Genomic DNA, 19,469 nt, shown 5'->3' on the forward strand with positions numbered 1-19,469 from the left:
GACCATAGCTTTTCTTTTTAATTTAATACAGGGTTATACTGTTTTTGTGGAATGAAATATCTTATGCACATTGTGTTTGGAATAGAGTTAACAGTCTATTAGGTGTGAGGTGAAGTAGTAAGGTGTTCACAACACTATAGTGTGTAGGTCATCTATGCTTTGAGAGGCCCCTACCCCCCAAAAAGCGGGGGAAAATGAACACACAGTTGCCATGCACATTTGTGTTTTTGTTACACAGCAAGCGTCAAAGTGTTGGAGGTAACGGTGGTTTTAGACATTACCTTATTTGCGTGGAATGTCAGCATTGATGTTCTGTAGAAAGGCAGAAGTGCTTTCCCAAGAAGGTTCTGTTTTGGAGAGGAAGACAGAACAGTAACATCCAGTAAGAATTCTGCTATGAGGTAAACAGATCCACCTCTTCTCTCATCAGTAAACTCCAGCTGCATGACTCAGAATCCTGGAGTACAAGGATTCTGAGCCCCCGCCCCCACTTGAGTTGACAAGGGAGGGTATGACACCGCGTTGTCTGTTGTTTACAGTGCTGCACCGAGATGAGGAGATAAACAGCAAGATTTTAAATTAAAGACTGATTAAATGTCTTTAATCCAAACTTTTTTGTCATATTTATGTGATAGTATGGAATCAGGCAGGAAGTATGGGAGAAGAGAGGGGATATAATAGGTAGAAAAGCTCCTCAGTTAGACTCGAAATGCAGTGAATGCACTGAAAAACTCTGGTAATGTAACACAAGTGAAAGCCACATGTGAGACAATAAATGTAGCCACATTTAAAGCTGCACTGCATGATTCAGGATTCAGGCGTACATATGTTGATATTGGTATCACCATGTCAATGATTCTACCACTCCTTTCATTTAGGGTTGCATAACTATGCTCTCCAGAATTTACAAATGTGTGTTACCACAGTAATAGTGGACACATGACCACATGAAACATGATCAAAGTAGACATACAGTGCCTATAAAAAGTATTCACCCCCTTGGATGTTTCAACCTTTTATTGACATTATAAATCAATCATGGTTAATAAAAGTTGGCAAAGTCAGAAAAATACCCGACTGTCAAAGTTTAATTGACATTACTTCTACAAAGTAATGTCAATTAAATAAAAATATGTAGGGTGAAATCAGCGGTAATAATGCAGTAAGCATTAATATTCATCCCCTTTAAATTGACTGACCCAATCCAACAGAGGTCCAGATATTTGGGGCCAGTAGTCCCACAATTAGTGTAATGGGGATCACCTGAGTGCAGTGAGTGTGTCTCAAGTGATTGCAGTATAAAGACACTTGTGTCTGGAAGGTCCAGTCACTGGTTAATCAGTATTACTGGCTACCATTGCACCATTAAGACAAAAGAACAGCAACTCAGAGAACAGGTCATTGAAAAGCATAAGTCAGAAGATAGATAAATCCTGACCACCCTCTGGAGTTCAATGAAATCCATCATCAAGAAATAGAAGGAATATGGCACATATCTAAATCTGCCTAGAACAGGCTTTCCACACAAACTGAGTGATCGTGCAAGAAGGAGACTACGGAGACAGGCCACTAACACACCAGTCAAAGCTTTATGGGATAGTGGCAAGGAGAAAGCCACTGTTGAAGAAAACTCATGTTAAATCACGACTTGGCATGTGAAAGACTCCATGGTCAAGAGGGTACTTTAGACTGATGAGACCAAAATGGTGCTTTTTGATCATCATACAAGACTCTATGTTTGGTACACACCAAACACTGCACATCACCACAAACACACCATCCCCACTGTGAAACATGGTGGTGGCAGCATCATGCTGTGGGGATGCTTCTAGGCAGTTGGCCCTGCAAGGCTTGTTAAGATAAAGGGTAAGAGGAATGCAGCAAAATATAGGACAATCTTACTCAGTTGGTAAGACAACTACGGCTTGGGAGAAGATTTGTTTTCCAGTAAGACAATGACCTCTAAATGTCCAGATGTGCAAGCCTAATTGAGACCTATCCACAAAGACTCCAGGCTGTGATTGCAGCCAAAGGTGCATCTACTAAATACTGACCTGAAGGGGGTGAATAATAATGCAAACACCTTACATATTTTTATTTAAGTGACATTACTTTGTAGAAACCGGTTTTCACTTCACTGATAATGATTGATTTATAATGTCAGTAAAAGGATGAACATCCATGGGGTGAATATTTTTTATAGGCACTGTACATTTAAAACAGGACCTGTGGATTGTTGCTTTCAATGAATCTAAAATTGAAGAATTGTAAAATTGGTTTGTTGATTGAACGTTTGTTAGCACTACACATTACTCAAAAATTGGCATACCCATTTGCAAATCTTTTTATTTGTAGATAATGAAAGACACATTTGTCACCAATACCGAGACATATTTCTACCTATACAAAGGATCAACAGCTGTTCCAAATAGTCCCACTTGCAAGCAGGGCAGGTGTTTTGCATGTTTTTGTTGTACAAATAGAAAATGCTTATGCACAATTTCTGGACCTTGTTTCCCTCAGAGTTCTTGTTGTTGTGTTCAGGTGTAAAGACAAAAAGTTCTCTGAGATCATAAATGTAAAAAACTGCAGCTGAAAAAAAAAACATACAGTTAGTTTTTCATTTTAAAAGGGTGTGTGATATTAATGGCAGATCCTGCTTTTGAGCAGGAGGAGTGCATGTTTCACACTAGCCTTTGACATTTAAAGGTACTGAAAACAATAATATATCAAATCAAATCTTTAAGTTTGTTGTTTGCTCACAAGTAAACTGTAAGAATTACATCGTAACAGAAGACATGTTGCATTGATGTGCTGTTGCAGTTGCTTTAAAAATATTTCAGCACTGAGACTGAGACATGTTACTTGTATTTTATTATTAGATTTTCATTTCTTTGTGTTATATTTAAGAGCTTGTAATATGCATACAGTATATGATATATCAACATGTATTGTATATATATTCTATGACTGTAGCAGTGTTTCTGCAAAGAAGACAAGCGCTCCCAGCTGTACATTCTCCTGGTGCAGTCTGGGTAGTTTTGCTGGGCAGGCGGCAATATAACTTTTGCTCACTCTACTTTTGGTGCTGTCTGCTTCATTGAGCAGGGCTGTGTTATAGTGATAAAAATGCTAACTATAGTTATTGTGCTTCATGCTTATATGGTTAATATTTAGCATAATTTGCCAAAAGAAACTGGTCTGGAAAGAAGAAACTTACTGGTCTCTTTCCACAATTCAAAGAGAGTGCTTGTCAGCCCTGTGGTAGACTGACAGTCTGTGTAGGCTGTACCCAGCCTCTTGCCAATGTTAGGGGTTGGCTCAAGCCCACATTTAATAGGATTTGTATATAATAGATATTGAATGAATGTACACCTTCTTAATGTTTACAGTGACTTACAGTGTCTTAATAGAAGAACACAGAACACATTTCTAGTCACAAGAAACATGTTTAAGTGATGCAAACTTAAACGTGATAAAAAACAAAGGTTTTCACATGTTAACATTCCATTCACAGGCCCATTTGAGAAGTTTACGTAAATGCAGCTGTTTATGGAGCAGAGAGCTGTGATTGTTCAGTATGGCAGTTGACCTGTGAATGGGGGATGTTTGATTTGATACACCAGAGCAGCTACTCCTAGCACAAAGTTAGTTAGTCAGGAGTGCACCCATTCAGGTTTAATCTGTGTGGTAGCCCAAGTCATATTTATTATGATCATTTTAATTAGATTATAAGTATGTATGATGCTAATTATACCAGCAGCTAGGGACATTAACGTGATAGTGGTGCATTGATTTTCATAGAATACCTTTATAAAATACTATGATAAGGTGATGGATGTGATGACTGGTTGACGGGGATCAATAACAGTGCAGTGTTTTGTTGAATAAAATTTTACAGCTGTCCACTTCTTCCTGTCTGCATCTCTTTTTGTTGGTATTTCTGTGTCTGGTGTTTAGTGATATCTCTGTTTTGCAGTCTCTCACTCTTTCTGTCTGAATGATTTTGCATCGTCTGTAACTCTGCTCTCTCCGTTGTCACTATCTGTCTGTCTCGCCCAGACGGCTCAGGGTGGTGGACATCGCACCTTGTTGTACGGACACGCTGTCCTGCTGCGACACTCCTACAGTGGAATGGTTAGTAAACACTACTTACTACAGTCTTGCTAACAGGAGTAAAGGAAAATTACATTCTGGCATGTGACTACAATAGTAAAAAATATCATAAATCATAAATAAATGATCTGGATGATCTTATTTGATTTGGTTGATTGTGTCTCTGTTTAGTACCTGTGCTGTCTGTCAACCTCCCGGTCATCCACAGACAAACTGGCTTTTGACGTGGGGCTGCAGGAAGATACCACAGGTAGGAGTCTGCATCTGTGTTGCTTTCTACATTCACAGTGTTTGAATAATGTTGATATTGACCCCTTAGACTGGGATAATAAAGCTTTGCAGTGTTTTTAGTATTATTCTGTCAGGTTGTTTCTATTTGTGTCAGATACAGTCTCAATCCTGACCCGCCTCCTAACCTCAGTGGTTTGAACAAAGTCACACATTCTACACAATCTCCTATGTTGCTGTTGTTACAGAAAAAAGGATGAGGTGATATTACATGAGTTTATATTATGTAAACCTGTGAGCCATAGACACATTTCTCCTTTATTTTCTGAGCTATCATTTGCTTTGTGTGTGTGTGTGTGTGTGTGTGTGTGTGTGTGTGTGTGTGTGTGTGTGTGTGTGTGTGTGTGTGTGTGTAGGCGAGGCGTGCTGGTGGACCATCCATCCAGCATCAAAGCAGCGTTCAGAGGGAGAGAAGGTTAGAGTGGGAGATGATCTCATCCTGGTCAGCGTCTCCTCTGAAAGATATCTGGTCAGTAGCAGCTGTGTGTGGGAACATGTGAGGAGAAGGGGCTCAAATCTTACAAATAACTTTCCTTCTTATTATTTCCCTTCACTCCATTTCACCATTATTCTTTTCCTTTTCTTTGCTTTTATACCTTAGATAGACAACATCCTCCTGTGTTTATATATATTTAATCTGATTATATAAAAAATCGTTTTTAAATATGGTTCCTATTTTTCTCTTCCTGCAGCATTTGTCCTATGGTAATGGCAGCCTCCATGTAGATGCAGCCTTCCAGCAGACTTTGTGGAGTGTGGCTCCCATCTGTTCTGGCAGTGAAGTAGCACAAGGTACACATGTCTCTTTTTCTTTGTTTCACTGTTTTCTGTCTCCATCTGCTTGTCTTAAGCTTTTTGATTTTTTAGCCTTTTGTTTTTAAAACTTCTTTTATTGTTGAGTGTTGATCTGGGGGAGATGGGAGGAATATAATACTGATGCATAGAACTAGACCATAGAATGTATCAATTGTATCAACATTTACCCTGAATAAAGAAGCTTGAATATAGCTTCAGGCAGAACCTCATCCAAAATAACAAACCAAACAGTTCTAAATACAAATAAATTATACTAACTAAAGTGCCGAAGAAAGGTACTATCCATTGAATGTAATAAAAATGGCAGTCCTACAGGAATTCCTGGCTTGGAATCAGGAACTATTTAATATATGAAAAGAGCAGTAACTTTAAATTACCAGCTGAGCAAAACTCACAATTTCTCTTGTTGTAACCAGGCATCAAAGTGGCTAAGAGGCCCTACAGAGCAGCTCTTCTGTCTTTCTATACTCACATGGTTAGTGATTGACTGTAGGGGTCAAGGTATCAGCCAATGATGTCTCAGGGAGCAGCACATCACAGTGATTTATGCCTTATCATTTTCTACTCCCATGTATGCAGGAATTCTACAATGCAACAAATTTATATATGTGTACAGTTGTACAAAAAAATCATTAAAAAGTAGAACTTTTATAGTGAGAATGAATCCAATTCAGCCTGCGAGTGTAAAAAATTAAGATTAAAGGCGAAAACAAACATTCCTCTGTTACTTACTCTGTGTTATCAAGAAACATAGGAAGTAGGAAGTATTATTGTGAATGTATCCTACTAACTAGTCCACTTTTCTAATGTAGAGGCTGCTGATGTTTTTTCATGTGGTAGTGGTGAGCTGGTACCCCAACATCAGTCATGTTTGAATCCAGTCATCATCAGTATACGGGACAACTCTGAGTCATCGGGGAACCCAGCACAAATAAATCCAGGCATTCTATTCTGTCCAAATTTGTGAGGTTAAATTTAGTTGTCTGGGCACATCAATTGCATAATCAGAAGACAACAGCTGTTCTAGTAGTGATGAATATTAATGTAAAGTCAAATGGTCTGGAACTGTTTCACTACTATTCACAATTTATTTTATTTAATTACGTGTTTTGTAGTTGTTAGCAGCTTCTCAAGTTCCTTTTGCAAAGCATTGTGGAATCAGCACAGCAAATATGAAAATCAAGTATTGTTTTAGTCTGCATGTTGTGCTTTGTGAGCGTCTCTCAATCTGTAGACAGCAATGTGTTAAAAGTAGTTATGGGATGCCTGGTGGCCTTGTGGCCGCAGGGGAATGAGGCAGTTGTTTAGGGCAGCCTTCCAGTCAGCAGCTTGCTTTACTCAAGTATGAGTCTAGTGTGTATGTGTGCGTATGGGTATGGATGGGCAGGTGTCTGTGGGAGTGCATGTGTGTCTGTCTGTGTGGTGCACTGGCGAGGGTTAGTGTGTGGGCGCTCGTGTGTGGGCATTCAGACCTCCTGGCCCTGGAGGCGGTGGGGTGCACACCGATCACCTGTAAATTACACGTGTTACATTTACGAAGTGTAATGATGGAAGGACTAATATAAAAAACAGTGTAACCATGTAAAACTTCAGGGAGATCCAGGACTTGAAAGGTCAAAGGACAGCTATGCTGCTCGCTGATTAGCTGTCTATGAGTTTGTATGTGAAACAGCAATGTGATTGGATGTTCTATATAGTGTTTTGGTAATTTGAAAGTGAGTTCCAAATGCACTCTTTGTCATTCTGCGCACAAGCTTTTTGCACATGCTCTGCCTCTATGTACAATCTCTCAAATCTACAATGAGCAGACTGCTTGTTTAGCTGGATCTAGGAGTGTTGAAGAAACTAAACAACAACAATAGTATATTATTGTGATTAAATATAGTCCAGCGTTGTGAGAAATCACACATTTTCAATCATAATTTATTTTTGAGTACATGTTTTTTAATTATTTATATCTTATTTATATTTTACTGTGAAAGTAAAATAGACATCCTTTCGTACTTAGTACTTAACAGTACTCAAGTATATATATTTATTTACATACAACCTGTACCTAATATAGGTCTCTGTATATGATCATTTACAAATACAGAGAGACAGAAAATGAGAGAAGAGATGCAACAAAGAAACTACATTTCTCACCTTGTATGCAAAAATGTGCAACATTGCTACTGAACACATTCTTTCTCCATGTGTTTTGGAGGAATTTTCATTCAGTTTTTTACAGAGGTTTTATCAACTTTTTCATATACGTTTGTTATTTTTCTATTTTACAGCTGATTTGACAGTTTCACTCATGATGTTTACAGTTGTTTTACTTTTTTTTAATTTGCACCAGTTTTGACTGCCTAACAACTGAATTTTACTGTACTTGTACTTTTCATGTGCTTTTTACATTTGCTTGTGAGACTTTTTTTAAAAAGTAGTTTTACCATCATTATACCCGTTTTTTCACATATGAATGTAACATGTGTGATTTAGAGGTGATCGGTGTGTCTTTCACCTCATTTTTACATATGACTGTGCCTATGGCAGGCGCATGAACGGGTTCTTATGAGCTGTTTGGCTTTCCATATAGTGAGATGTGGTATATTTGCTTGTGCTTGAACTGGTTGGTATATGTTGTATGTTTGCACTGTGCTCTGCTTACTGTTACTATTATTTCTGTTGTCATTATCATTCTTGCTAACAACCATAAAAACCCCATTGTGCTGGTGGAAAAAGTGTGAACCCTGTAAAGAAACAGCCCTGAGTGACAGCCAAAGATTTGAAGGCATCATTGGAACTAGCTAACATCTGTGTTCATAAGTTTACAGTAGGTAAAACATTGAACAAGCAGGGTGTCTATAGTAGGACACCACAAAAGAACCTACTGTTTATTAAAAAGGATGCTACACACGTGAGGTTTGCCAAAGAGCACATTGAAACTGCACAGCAGTACTGGAAAAATATATTATAATAATAAAGTACTGAAACTAAGATTGAACTATTTGTAAAGAACACACAGCACCACATCTGGTCTAAAAATGGCACTGCATATCATCATTAAAACATCCAAATCGTAAAGTATGATGGACCATCAGGGCCTGGCCAGCTTGCACTGATTGGGGGGAAAATGAATTCCCAAGTATATTCTTCATGATAATGTGAGAAAGTCTGTATGTCAGCTTGAAACTTGCAAAGGTTGGGTGATGCTGCAGGACAATGACCCAAAACACCAGAGCAAGTCCACAACAGAATGGCTTCAGAAAAACAAAATCCGTCTTTTGGCGTGGCAAATATGACAACATAATGCAGAAAACCATGAAATTCCAAAAGGTTCATATACTTTTCTTGCCACTGTATGTAACAGCAGATCAGAGCTGTTAACCAAGCACCTGGTCAGTATGTTGTAGTGGCCACAAAGGTTAACTTTCAATTATTTAAAAACAGCTTAGTTGCTGTGTGTTTCATGAAAGAAAAAAAGCATGTGAAAGTGTAAAATCAGTGAGTGAGTGAAGTCAAATATTTCATTTTAGACTGTGATATTAGGAAATTGTCTAAAACTTTAAACTGTCAGTCAGTAATTAAACCATTATTGTCATTATACAAACCTTAATGGTCATGGATCAGAGGACAATGGAATGACATCATTGTGAAATATGTTTAAAACATAGCTTGTTAAGTTTTCATAATTGTTGAAGGGCTTTATTAAGAAAAACAATGTTTAAGTGAATAAATGGCTTTGCCCCCAGTATAACCTGTCAATAGATATGATAGTATGGTAGTGAAGTGGGAACTGCAGAGCTTAAAGGTGCAGGACTGCTTTGCATCAGTCATGTTTTTTAATAAAAGGCTCACAATTTTGTAAAAACTCACACTGTTCTCTACAAACAGAAACAAACTGATTAAATAACAAGAACAAAGCAAACAATTCTGACTAGACATTTGCACTGGTCAAATTTAAACTTACTGTGTGCAAAATCACATTTGTACATAATTAACATGTGTCAGTGTTGACATAGATACAATATATATATATGATTTTATACACACCTATACTGTATACACACAGGAACACTTTTGTTTTCATCTCTTCTGTTATTTTATGCTGATTTTGTTAAACCTAAAATTAGATTAAGAATACATTTTGAAAGTTCACCAACGTGGCGATATCTTTGGCCATGGCTGCAAAATGGTGTGCGATGGCCTTTATAAAGAAATTCAAATGCCATCTTACAACTTTACTTGTCAACATCAAAACTGATGTTGTACCCTGGTTTGCTAGATCCATGTAGTGTGTGTCTTGCAGAAAACCAATTGCTGAAATCTCAAAGGCATCTCTCTGGGGATGGGTGGTTTTGGTCTATCAGGGACTACAGTAACCATAATTGCCCTGCTGCCCTCCACCCTGTTAGCAGTGAGGTTTAACTGAATACTCAGATGAATTCCAAAATTAGAAAGGTTTAGGCAAGTGCAAGGCTACTAATTCTGGTGCTTTTAAGCAAATGTGACTGGACTGTGATTGATGTGTCTGTCTGTTCTGTCTTTCTCTGTTTCTCACCCCTCTTTTGCACTCTCCTTCACCCCTCTCCTACCTCTCAACATTTCACTTTCTCTCCTGATTCTGCAGGTTTCCTGATAGGAGGGGATGTCCTGCGTGTCCTTCACGGACACATGGATGAGTGTCTGACTGTTCCATCTGGGGAACATGGAGATGAGCAGAGGAGGTAATGTGTACTTATAATTACAAGTGGGATGCTTTAGATGCCCAAGACTAATTGACAGTAATTCCTATGGTTTTATATTAAGTAGTTTTGCCTGCAATGTATAGACATTTTGATAAAATTACACAGTATCGTTTATGAGGTGTGAAAATGTGTGATAGTGTTAATGTGAACATAACATTCCTGCCAAAGAGATTTGGCCTCTTAGTAAAAACTATCTTGAATAAATAGGAATAAAGGTCTACATGTACTAAATGATAAAATTCATTGAGGCAAAAGTAATATATTGAGTCAGTCTTTGCACCAGCACACATTGGTGGCACAAGGCAAACCGCAGACTGACACCAGGTTCATTCAACATGAAGTTGGTCTGTGCCTTAGAACTGTTACTGACTGCATACTGGTTAGTTTTCTGTCTGAACTGATCCAGCTCCATGCTGCAATTACCTTCTATTACCCTCTGTTACCCTTTTAGTCAGGATGTTTACTATGAACGGAATAAATGACTGTGACTTAATTTTGGCAGTTATCAGACATACTGTATCATATACAGCTCTAGTCTACAATAATGATTTACACTTTTTCTCAGCTGCTAAAACACTAAACCCCATTCTTAGATTCTCAGTGGCCTAAATTAATTTTTCAAATCAAACACTGTCCAGGTATTTGCAATTTACAAAACTCATTTGCTCCTTTTTTGCTAAACCTTAAACACATTCAGTCACTAAACACATTTCACATTGTGATACACTTGTGTTGCATAGTTTTAAATACTGGCTCAAAATGCAAACTCCGACTCCGTCATCTTTTACATACAACTCGAAATTGAACACATGTTTCTAAAGACCAATCAATAAAAGTAAGTTCAGAATGCACAGGTGGCAAGTGTGCATCCTCTTCTAATGGAGAGAAACGTACAGAGAGGCAGAGGAGAGTTTATATGAGAGGTGGTGGATGAAGAGGAAGGGGACGAGGAAGAACAGGAACAAACATGGTTATTGAAATTCAATCAATTATTGTAGACCATGTCCTTGTTTATAGGACGTGGATGAAGTCCTCTGGTCAAACCATGCACAATGACATGATGTTGCAGAATGAATCTCTATTACAGTGATTGTGCAGTGATTGTGTTTTTTTTTGTTGTTTTTTTTTTGTTAGATGTAGTTAGTTAGTTATGATAGATACCCTATACCATAACTTACATTGTACCCCTACTTCATACACTACACCTTCCTACACCATACCCTACATTATACCTTACATTGTACCCTATACCATGCCCTACACTGTATCTGCTATCATGCCCTATTACAAACCCTATGTAATAGTGAATGGCATTCACCCATGCTGACATGTACTCTCCAGAAATGTAACTGCATGTTGCAGCAAAGCAGACCACAACAACAGTGATTAGTCTGCTTTGTAGCATTCAGATCAGTGGTTCAGTGGTCAAACAGACATCTCCCCCGATGTATTTTTTCTGTAATTGTAAATGTAATTTTGGTAAAAGGTAGGTGCTGTTCAATATGTATTACCTCTATTTGTTGTTTGACATTGCATTATAGAACGCCAAAAACTCAATACAGAGGTGAAGAAGGTCAACACTCATGCACAGAAATTCCACTGCCAAGTAGCATTTTGATGGTGACATTGCAGAGTGACATAGACACACCAGTGCACAAATAAAAATGCTGACAATGGCACAGACCAGTCTGCATGGATTCAACACAGAAGCTTAAATATAGCTTTACAGACACTGTGAAGAGCAACTCTCAGCTGATCACATGAATGATCATATCTGTGCTCAGAGGAGGAATTGCCAGTCACAGATATAAACTGACCCTCCATTTGCCATATTCTATATTTCTATTCTTTAGAAACAATATTACCATTTTCAAAGTCTGTTGAAATAATTATCATAGGATGTGAACAACAGTGAAATACATTTATTAGAGATAAAATAATAGGTTATCTAAACTTGAAAGTCACCTCTGCAGTCTGTTTTTTATGCTTTGAACGTGGGTTTCCTTCACCCTCTTATTGAAACCATTAAACATACAGTATTCAGCTGCTTTTGTAAGGAAATTACCACGGCCTGCAGGGAGAGAGATTAACAATTCCCATTACTGACTGAGCTGTCTGCTGCGACTCACACAGTAGGGACGATTAGTAATTATAGTTTAAAGAGTTCCCAAAAGGGACAGCCGTGTTGTTAAACAATGTCAGTGAGAGTGTTTGCTGAGGTTTACTGACTCATCCAGGGAGTAACATATCAAGGTGTACTAAGGCAACTGAATTAGCTGTACAAAAACTAACTTCTTAAGTGCAAAATAAATGTTTCTGAATACCTTCCAAAGTGCAAAAATACAATTTGATTAATAGTGTGATGTTCTGCCACCAGGACAGTGCACTATGAGGGGGGGGGCAGTGTCGACTCATGCCAGGTCCCTGTGGAGGCTGGAGACGCTGCGGGTTGTGTAAGTACAACATACTGTATAGTACCCAGATGTACACACATATAACAAGCAAGAAGATTCATTCAATGTATGATGGTGTCACATTCAGATCTTTGTACATTTATACCTGGCATTAATACTTTTCTTAAACAACATATCTAGATACAGTATAGATCACATGTTTTTTTTATATACTGTATCTGTGTATGTCTTATCCCTGACTTAGCTTTTTTGCTTGGCTTGTACTACTGCCAAGTAATTACATTTAAATGTAAACATTTCCCTGGCAACCCTTGATACTGAGGATTAGTTTCTACGTTTTAAGGAAATGTCAAGTCACTCGGTTGTATTAACCACCAGCAGCTTTTCTTAAACTATTACCTATTAACCAACTACCTATGATTTGATATTGACACTGTTGGTAATTGAAGTATTATTTGAATTCTGGCTTTTCTTTAAAAATTAACACTCCAATTTCAAATTGATGTGAATGCGTCTTTTTCATAACCAGCATTACTCCTGACAATCTAGTGCACGCACAGTTAACAGCTTGGAAATACTTCACCAAGAAACTTTTTTCTTATTAAAAGTGAGCTTCATTATATAAGATTACTAAGATAAATGTACAGTTTTTGTATTATCGTTTGTTTTCTCAGGGGATATTCTGATATTGTTTTTCCACAGTAATTATGAGAAATATTATGTTAACAGTGCTCAAATTAACTTCACAAGCTGTAATTTTATTTTAAATTCAGCCAAATTACCAGGTACTTATATCAAAACTTCAAAATGATTTTGTACTAATTGGTTGATGTATCATTTAAATTATGAAACAATTATTGGGTAATTATCATACAATTTACAGGCTTGCAAGTCCAACTAACGAAATATATAACTCTGTTAGGTGCTCCACTGTCATTGTAAGAGATTGTGCCTTGGTGATGCATACTAATAAATAAGTTCAGAGTATATATAGTATGTCACTCATTTAAACTTGAAACTATAATTTATTGATGTTTGCTCTTATATACACAAAAGCTGTGTCTCAATTCAGGCGCTGCATCCTATATTTTTAGAACCTCAGCACCACCCGCAACCTTTTTTCCCGACAAAATGGTTCAAGGCTGTCTAAAGACTCTTTGTGCAAAATGCCTCTGTAGACTGTGTTATCTGATGGATTTTGTCAAGTTTTCAATAAGCCAGTGAGGACCTGGTGGGCTGGCTGTAGGACTGACAATTAGACAATAAAGGGCGTAGGAGGGCCAGGGGAAAGGGACAGAAACATCTGGTGGCTGGAGAAGACATGACAGGAGCCAGAGAAACAGACAAAGGTCTGAACTATCATGACATTTTGTATCCAGGTGGAGTGGGAGCCATATCCGCTGGGGTCAGCCGTTCAGACTGAGACATGTCACCACAGGGAAATATCTCAGTCTGATAGAAGACAAATCTCTGCAGTTGATGGATAAAGAGAAAGCTGATGTCAAGTCTACAGCCTTCTGCTTCAGGTCCTCAAAGGTACGGAATTTTAGTTGTAGTTGTCTGAATGATGACAACTTATCTGTTATATTCGTGGTTAATTATCTGAATTAGCTGAATTTATTTACATGACACATTACTACAGAGTTTTAAGTATAATCTTAAAGAATTAACCATCATCCTTGAAAGCAGTAGAACCGTACATTATACTACCTACTTTAACATTTAACCAGTATTAATTCTAGATTTTCCTATGTTTTGAATTCAGGAAAAGTTGGACCCTGGTTTGAAGAAGGAGGTGGATGGGATGGGTGTTCCTGATATTAAATATGGCGACTCTGTGTGTTACATCCAACATGTAGACACCTGCCTGTGGCTCACATACCAGACTGTTAATGCTAAGTGTGCACGCATGGGTGGAGTACAAAGAAAGGTACCTTACGGCACTGGACATTTTATTTTCATCACCTGTCTCGTGTTTCCTCTAACTATAGTCCAAGATAAGTTTGCTGTAGGCCAAAGAATAAGAAAAAACAACAAGAGCACAAGCAGATTACTTTACAACAGTAACATTTGTTAAACAATAATTGTTAACAATAGAGTAAACTTTGCAATCACTATGCAGTAGGAGTATTAAGAAATTAGACTGGCAGCAAAGAAGAAGATCCAAACATCTGAATGCAGGTAAGAAATCATGAGTGTTTTAATTGGAAAAACCTACTTTAGGGATTAATATGTCCAGATGTTGCACAGTTAAGTCAATAAACTTACAACAGATCAGGATCTCACTGGCAGGAGAAATAATATTTGACTCAACTAATCTGTATCAAAAAAAAAATGATGACAAGTAAAAAATAGAACTAAAGGAAGAGTAAATCATGATGGCTATATGATTAACTGCTTTCTGTTATCACCCAAATGAGGATGGGTCCGGTAGGTTGAGTCTGGTTCCTCTCAAGGTTTCTTCTTGTTGCCTTCTCAGGGAGTTTTTCCTTGCCACCGTCGCCCTCGACTTGCTCATCAGGGACAATCTGATTCATACACATTCACTGTTCATATAAACTTCCTTAGTTTCTTGGGGTGTGTAAAGCTACTTTGTGACAATGACAATTGTTAAAAGCGCTATGCAAATACAATTGAATTGAATTGATTTGGTTCAAGATTCAAGATTCAAGAACTTTATTAATCCCAGAGGGAAATTATTTTGCCTCATTACCATTGTTCTCAAAACAGACAGAAAGAAAAGGAACCACAACCAGGAAAGATCCAACACCAACATAAATACACATAACCAATAATAACATCAATACAGAAAAACTCAATATATATATACAGTATATGTAAAATAGATAAATGAAATTGGATCAATATATATAACATATGTAGATTCACAGCAAATATATGACACTTTCAATTCCCCCACCCCTTACAGAGGGGGGAGGAATTGTACAGATTGATTGCCACAGGTAGAAAGGGTCTCCTGTGGCGCTCTGTAGAGCATTTAATGGTAATAAGCCTTTTGCTGAACGTGCTCCTATGTCCAACCAACGCCTTTCATTATGCATTATGAAGTGACAATGAAAAGAACATGGCTCAGTACTGCAGGTCTGTAGCTCCAGCTTATGCCTGATAACCAGTCAATGGTTATGGTTAGATGATAACATTTTCTAAAAGTCACTAATTTCTCACAAGACATGAAGTCTTTAGAAAGCACTAATTGGATGACTTTAGTGTTTTTGTTTCAGAATGTTTCTTCTAATTTCAGGCCATCATGCACCACGAGGGTCACATGGACGATGGGCTCACACTCTCTCGGTCACAACATGAGGAGAGTCGCACTGCAAGAGTCATCCGCAGTACTGTCTTTCTGTTCAATCTCTTTATCAGGTGCATTACCATACACCCTTACTCACACACACGCGCGCGCACACACACACACACACACACACCAGTGGACTGGTAGCTGAGGAAGTTTTTTGGACCTAGGATTTTTTTGTTTTATTTGAAATTCATTTCAGACTCATAGCTGCTTGAGTTGTTGTCTGTCCATCACGTTGAATGTGATTTGGAGCAGATGAACCATAAACACTCTAGTCTGTTTGATTTTTTATTCAATATTTTTAATATTTTATTTTTTCAGATCAAATATAACATAAATTATATGACAAGCATGCTGCAACCTCTCTTGCAGTTTTGTAGTTTCCCGTGAAAGGCAACAAAAACGAAGCTCAAGAGAAGAATGCTGGCTGCTTTCAAATGAACATGAGGCAAGATAATGACAGTTACCTAACTGAAAGCAAATTACCTGCAAGAAATGTACCCAGTGTAAATGAAGCAGTGAGCATGCTGCAGTCTCCTTTAATGTCCTTTCATTTAAGAAGAGACCTGTCTACTTGAGAAACATGTGGCAGAATACTGCAGAACATCTTTATACCATGTGTGGTGTTTATGTCAAACTGGCAGCTGTAATTCAGCATGAAGTCCCAGCAGCTGCTCTCTGTCTGCAAGTGGGTGTGCCACAGATATACTGCCCGCATAAATCACGTAAATGCAGCTCAGCCAGTCATTGGAGTGATTCTCAGTTCATATTAATGCAAACAAGTGCAAATAGAAGCACATTCAACACAGAGATCAAGACATATAATGTATATGCAGACCTGCAGTGTGCAGTATGTCTAAATCATCAATAATAACGACAAAAACGACTTAATATATAATGAACAGCACTGAGCAACGCCGTCATCAAATATGACATGTGCATCTCTGGTTAACATCTAAGTACACACCAATAATTATGTTTATCAAAATGCTTCATGTACATATCAGTGCAACAACAGTTCAGCTATCTTTCAGGAAAAATTCAGATGTTGTTGAAATGGCCTTCTGAGGAAGAACTCTGTAGAAACAGAATGACATATTAAAGTGCAGTAGCAAAAGTATTATGCAGAAAAAGATGCAGTGTAGATGTATTTTTTGGCATTCTGCTTCCATTGTTTGCTGTATGTACAAGCAATTTAAATTGATGGAACAGTGTTTTAAACATAAAGCTGAATGCATTAGTTTGGACTGCCAAATCATCACATCCATACATCAAACTGATGTAAAGCAGCAAGGAGGCAACTGTCAAAATGACAAGCCTGCCACAACCAACTTCACATATACTACAGTCACGTCCACACATTTTTGAACAGTAATTCACATTTTGTGATTGCATCTTTACACTACTACAGGGGATTTAAAATGTAATATTAGGTATAAACTTTATATATTAAGTACATACACCTTTAATTACAGAAGTTTAACAACAGTCCTTTAAATCTCCCCCATTTTCAAAGACTCAGGTAATTAGACAATTAATTTTTTATTTTAATGTCTAGGTGTGGCCTGTTCACTTGTTATTCTAGGACAAACAGACTACATACTTGTCCTTGGTGAAGAAAAACAACTTCACAAAAACACACTTTGTATTATCTTACTTTGTTCGAGCCTATAAAAATTGGTGAGTTTTTTAAAAAATGACTGAAACTCCTTAAAAGTTAATTGAATACTTTTGTTAAACCCTTAGATGTAAAGTTGAAAGTCTATACTTCAATGACATATTAATTGCATCATTTTAGGTTTAATGTGGTAGTGTAGGGGTTAGGGTTAAGGTGCCATGCCAGCCTCATCTGGATGCCAAGTTAATCCATAGTCTGAAGAAACCCGATCAGAAATGGTCTTTGTGGAAGGATAGCAGCCAAGCAACCACGTCTGGTGTTTCTAGTTGTTCTAATGTAAAAACTGAGAAAAAAAGCACCGACATCTTATGTATTAGTCAACAAAGTAACAGCAGTAAAAGCTAACACTACAGTAGCACTGGTGGTTGTACTGTTCTTCTGTGTATGTATATTCCAGGGGTCTAGACACACTGAGGAAAAAGGGGAGGAGCTCTCCTTTAGACCTACCAATAGATTCAGTCAGCCTGAGTCTGCAGGATCTGATTGGATACTTCCAGCCACCTGGAGATCACCTGGAACACGAAGACAAGCAGAACCGACTGAGAGCTCTAAAGAACCGACAGAACCTGTTTCAGGAGGAGGTGGGCGTGAGTGTGTGTGTGCATTTGTCTGGCTAAATTTGTGAGGACAAATTTGAGTTTGAGGACATTTCTGGGAAAGGGAGGACACTTTTTATTTGATCCTTACAGCCTCAAAGGGTTAAGACTTAGTTGTAGGATTCAGGTTTGGGCTGGGAGATACATTATATTAACACATGTTCTTACAAAGACAGGTATTTTATGTGTGTTATTGGTATATTTAGTAGGATCATGGCCAGTTTGACAGTTTAACCAGTGTAATGAACCCATTCAAGTGTGTATGTGTGTGTCCAGATAGGTTTTGCGTGAATTTTGTTTTAATTTCAAAAGTGATATGAAAAAAATGAACCTGAGAGCATTCTCTGGCTGCTGCTGATTAAACCAGTCAAACCACCAACCTCTGTGTCTGTAGGGGATGATCAGCCTGGTGTTGGAGTGTATTGATCGGCTTCATGTCTACAGCAGTGCAGCTCATTTTGCTGAGGCAGTAGGAAGGGAGGCAGGAGATGCCTGGAGCTCTATCCTCAACTCTCTCTATCAGCTACTGGGTATACACACATTTTAAGTCCTCTGTTCAACGTAGATGTGAAAAGAGTGAAAACATTTTCTGCAATTTTACCATCATCATCACCATCACATAATAACAGCACCTCCCCTCTCCACTAGCTGCACTGATCAGAGGAAACAGGAAGAACTGTGCCCAGTTTTCTGGTTCGTTGGACTGGCTGATTAGTAGACTAGAGCGACTGGAGGCCTCTTCTGGTAGGTCAGCTTGTCTCTGATAACATACTTCACACTGTTATGACTGTTCGGACCACTGAACACTCATAAAAAGGTGATATTGAAATCAGAGGATCCCACAGCAGCAGGTGAAAGAAACCTTAGCATTAGCTCAGGATGATCAAAAACTGCAGAAAACAAATCCAAACGAAATATTTCTTGATTAGCTTGATTTTGAAAATGTACCTGGTAGAGCTACACCTTAATAAAGTGGGAGCACCCGAGCAGCTAATCGTTTTCTCAGTAATAGTGAATATGCTAGAATTTAGTACTATTAGGTAGTTTAATGCACCTGAACACATTCTGTTAACGCTCTGAGAAGTCACACAGAGTGGCAGGTCGAGAGGTCCCTGTGTTAGTGGATGAGAAACAAAATGTAAATATACATGAGCCTGACATAGAACATACTGTAGGTAGATATTATACTATCTCCTGTACTGTACAGTATTTGTCTTGTGTTTGTAGGTATACTAGAAGTGCTTCACTGTGTGTTGGTGGAGAGTCCTGAAGCACTGAATATAATCAAAGAGGGACACATCAAATCTATTATATCTCTGCTTGACAAGCACGGACGAAACCATAAGGTACACACATTAATCTTATATATTCATACAGTTATCTACATGCTTTAGAAACTACACAGATAATTATGTGTGATGTGAAACCGCAAGCAGGGACCAGTCTTCCCCAGTTGTTACAGTTATGAACTTTGAACTTAACTACATATGTTAAATATCTTGTTGCTTAGTG

The 19,469-nt window shown here is 38.0% G+C and overlaps 1 protein-coding gene across 1 annotated transcript in view; it reads left to right on the top strand.

Annotated features, from left to right (window-relative positions):
- ryr2a (ryanodine receptor 2a (cardiac)) overlaps positions 1-19,469 on the top strand; it is a 111,117-nt gene that overhangs the window by 18,317 nt on the left and 73,331 nt on the right. Inside the window, 14 exon segments of the mRNA XM_026351828.1 lie at positions 4,063-4,137; positions 4,288-4,366; positions 4,761-4,873; positions 5,097-5,196; positions 9,836-9,932; positions 12,331-12,346; positions 12,348-12,406; positions 13,747-13,903; positions 14,133-14,297; positions 15,630-15,751; positions 17,759-17,942; positions 18,352-18,487; positions 18,606-18,701; positions 19,185-19,303. Of these exon segments, the coding sequence (XP_026207613.1) occupies positions 4,063-4,137; positions 4,288-4,366; positions 4,761-4,873; positions 5,097-5,196; positions 9,836-9,932; positions 12,331-12,346; positions 12,348-12,406; positions 13,747-13,903; positions 14,133-14,297; positions 15,630-15,751; positions 17,759-17,942; positions 18,352-18,487; positions 18,606-18,701; positions 19,185-19,303 (1,518 nt within the window).

Source organism: Anabas testudineus, chromosome 19, assembly GCF_900324465.2.
Source record: "Anabas testudineus chromosome 19, fAnaTes1.2, whole genome shotgun sequence".
Taxonomy (NCBI): Eukaryota; Metazoa; Chordata; class Actinopteri; order Anabantiformes; family Anabantidae; genus Anabas; species Anabas testudineus.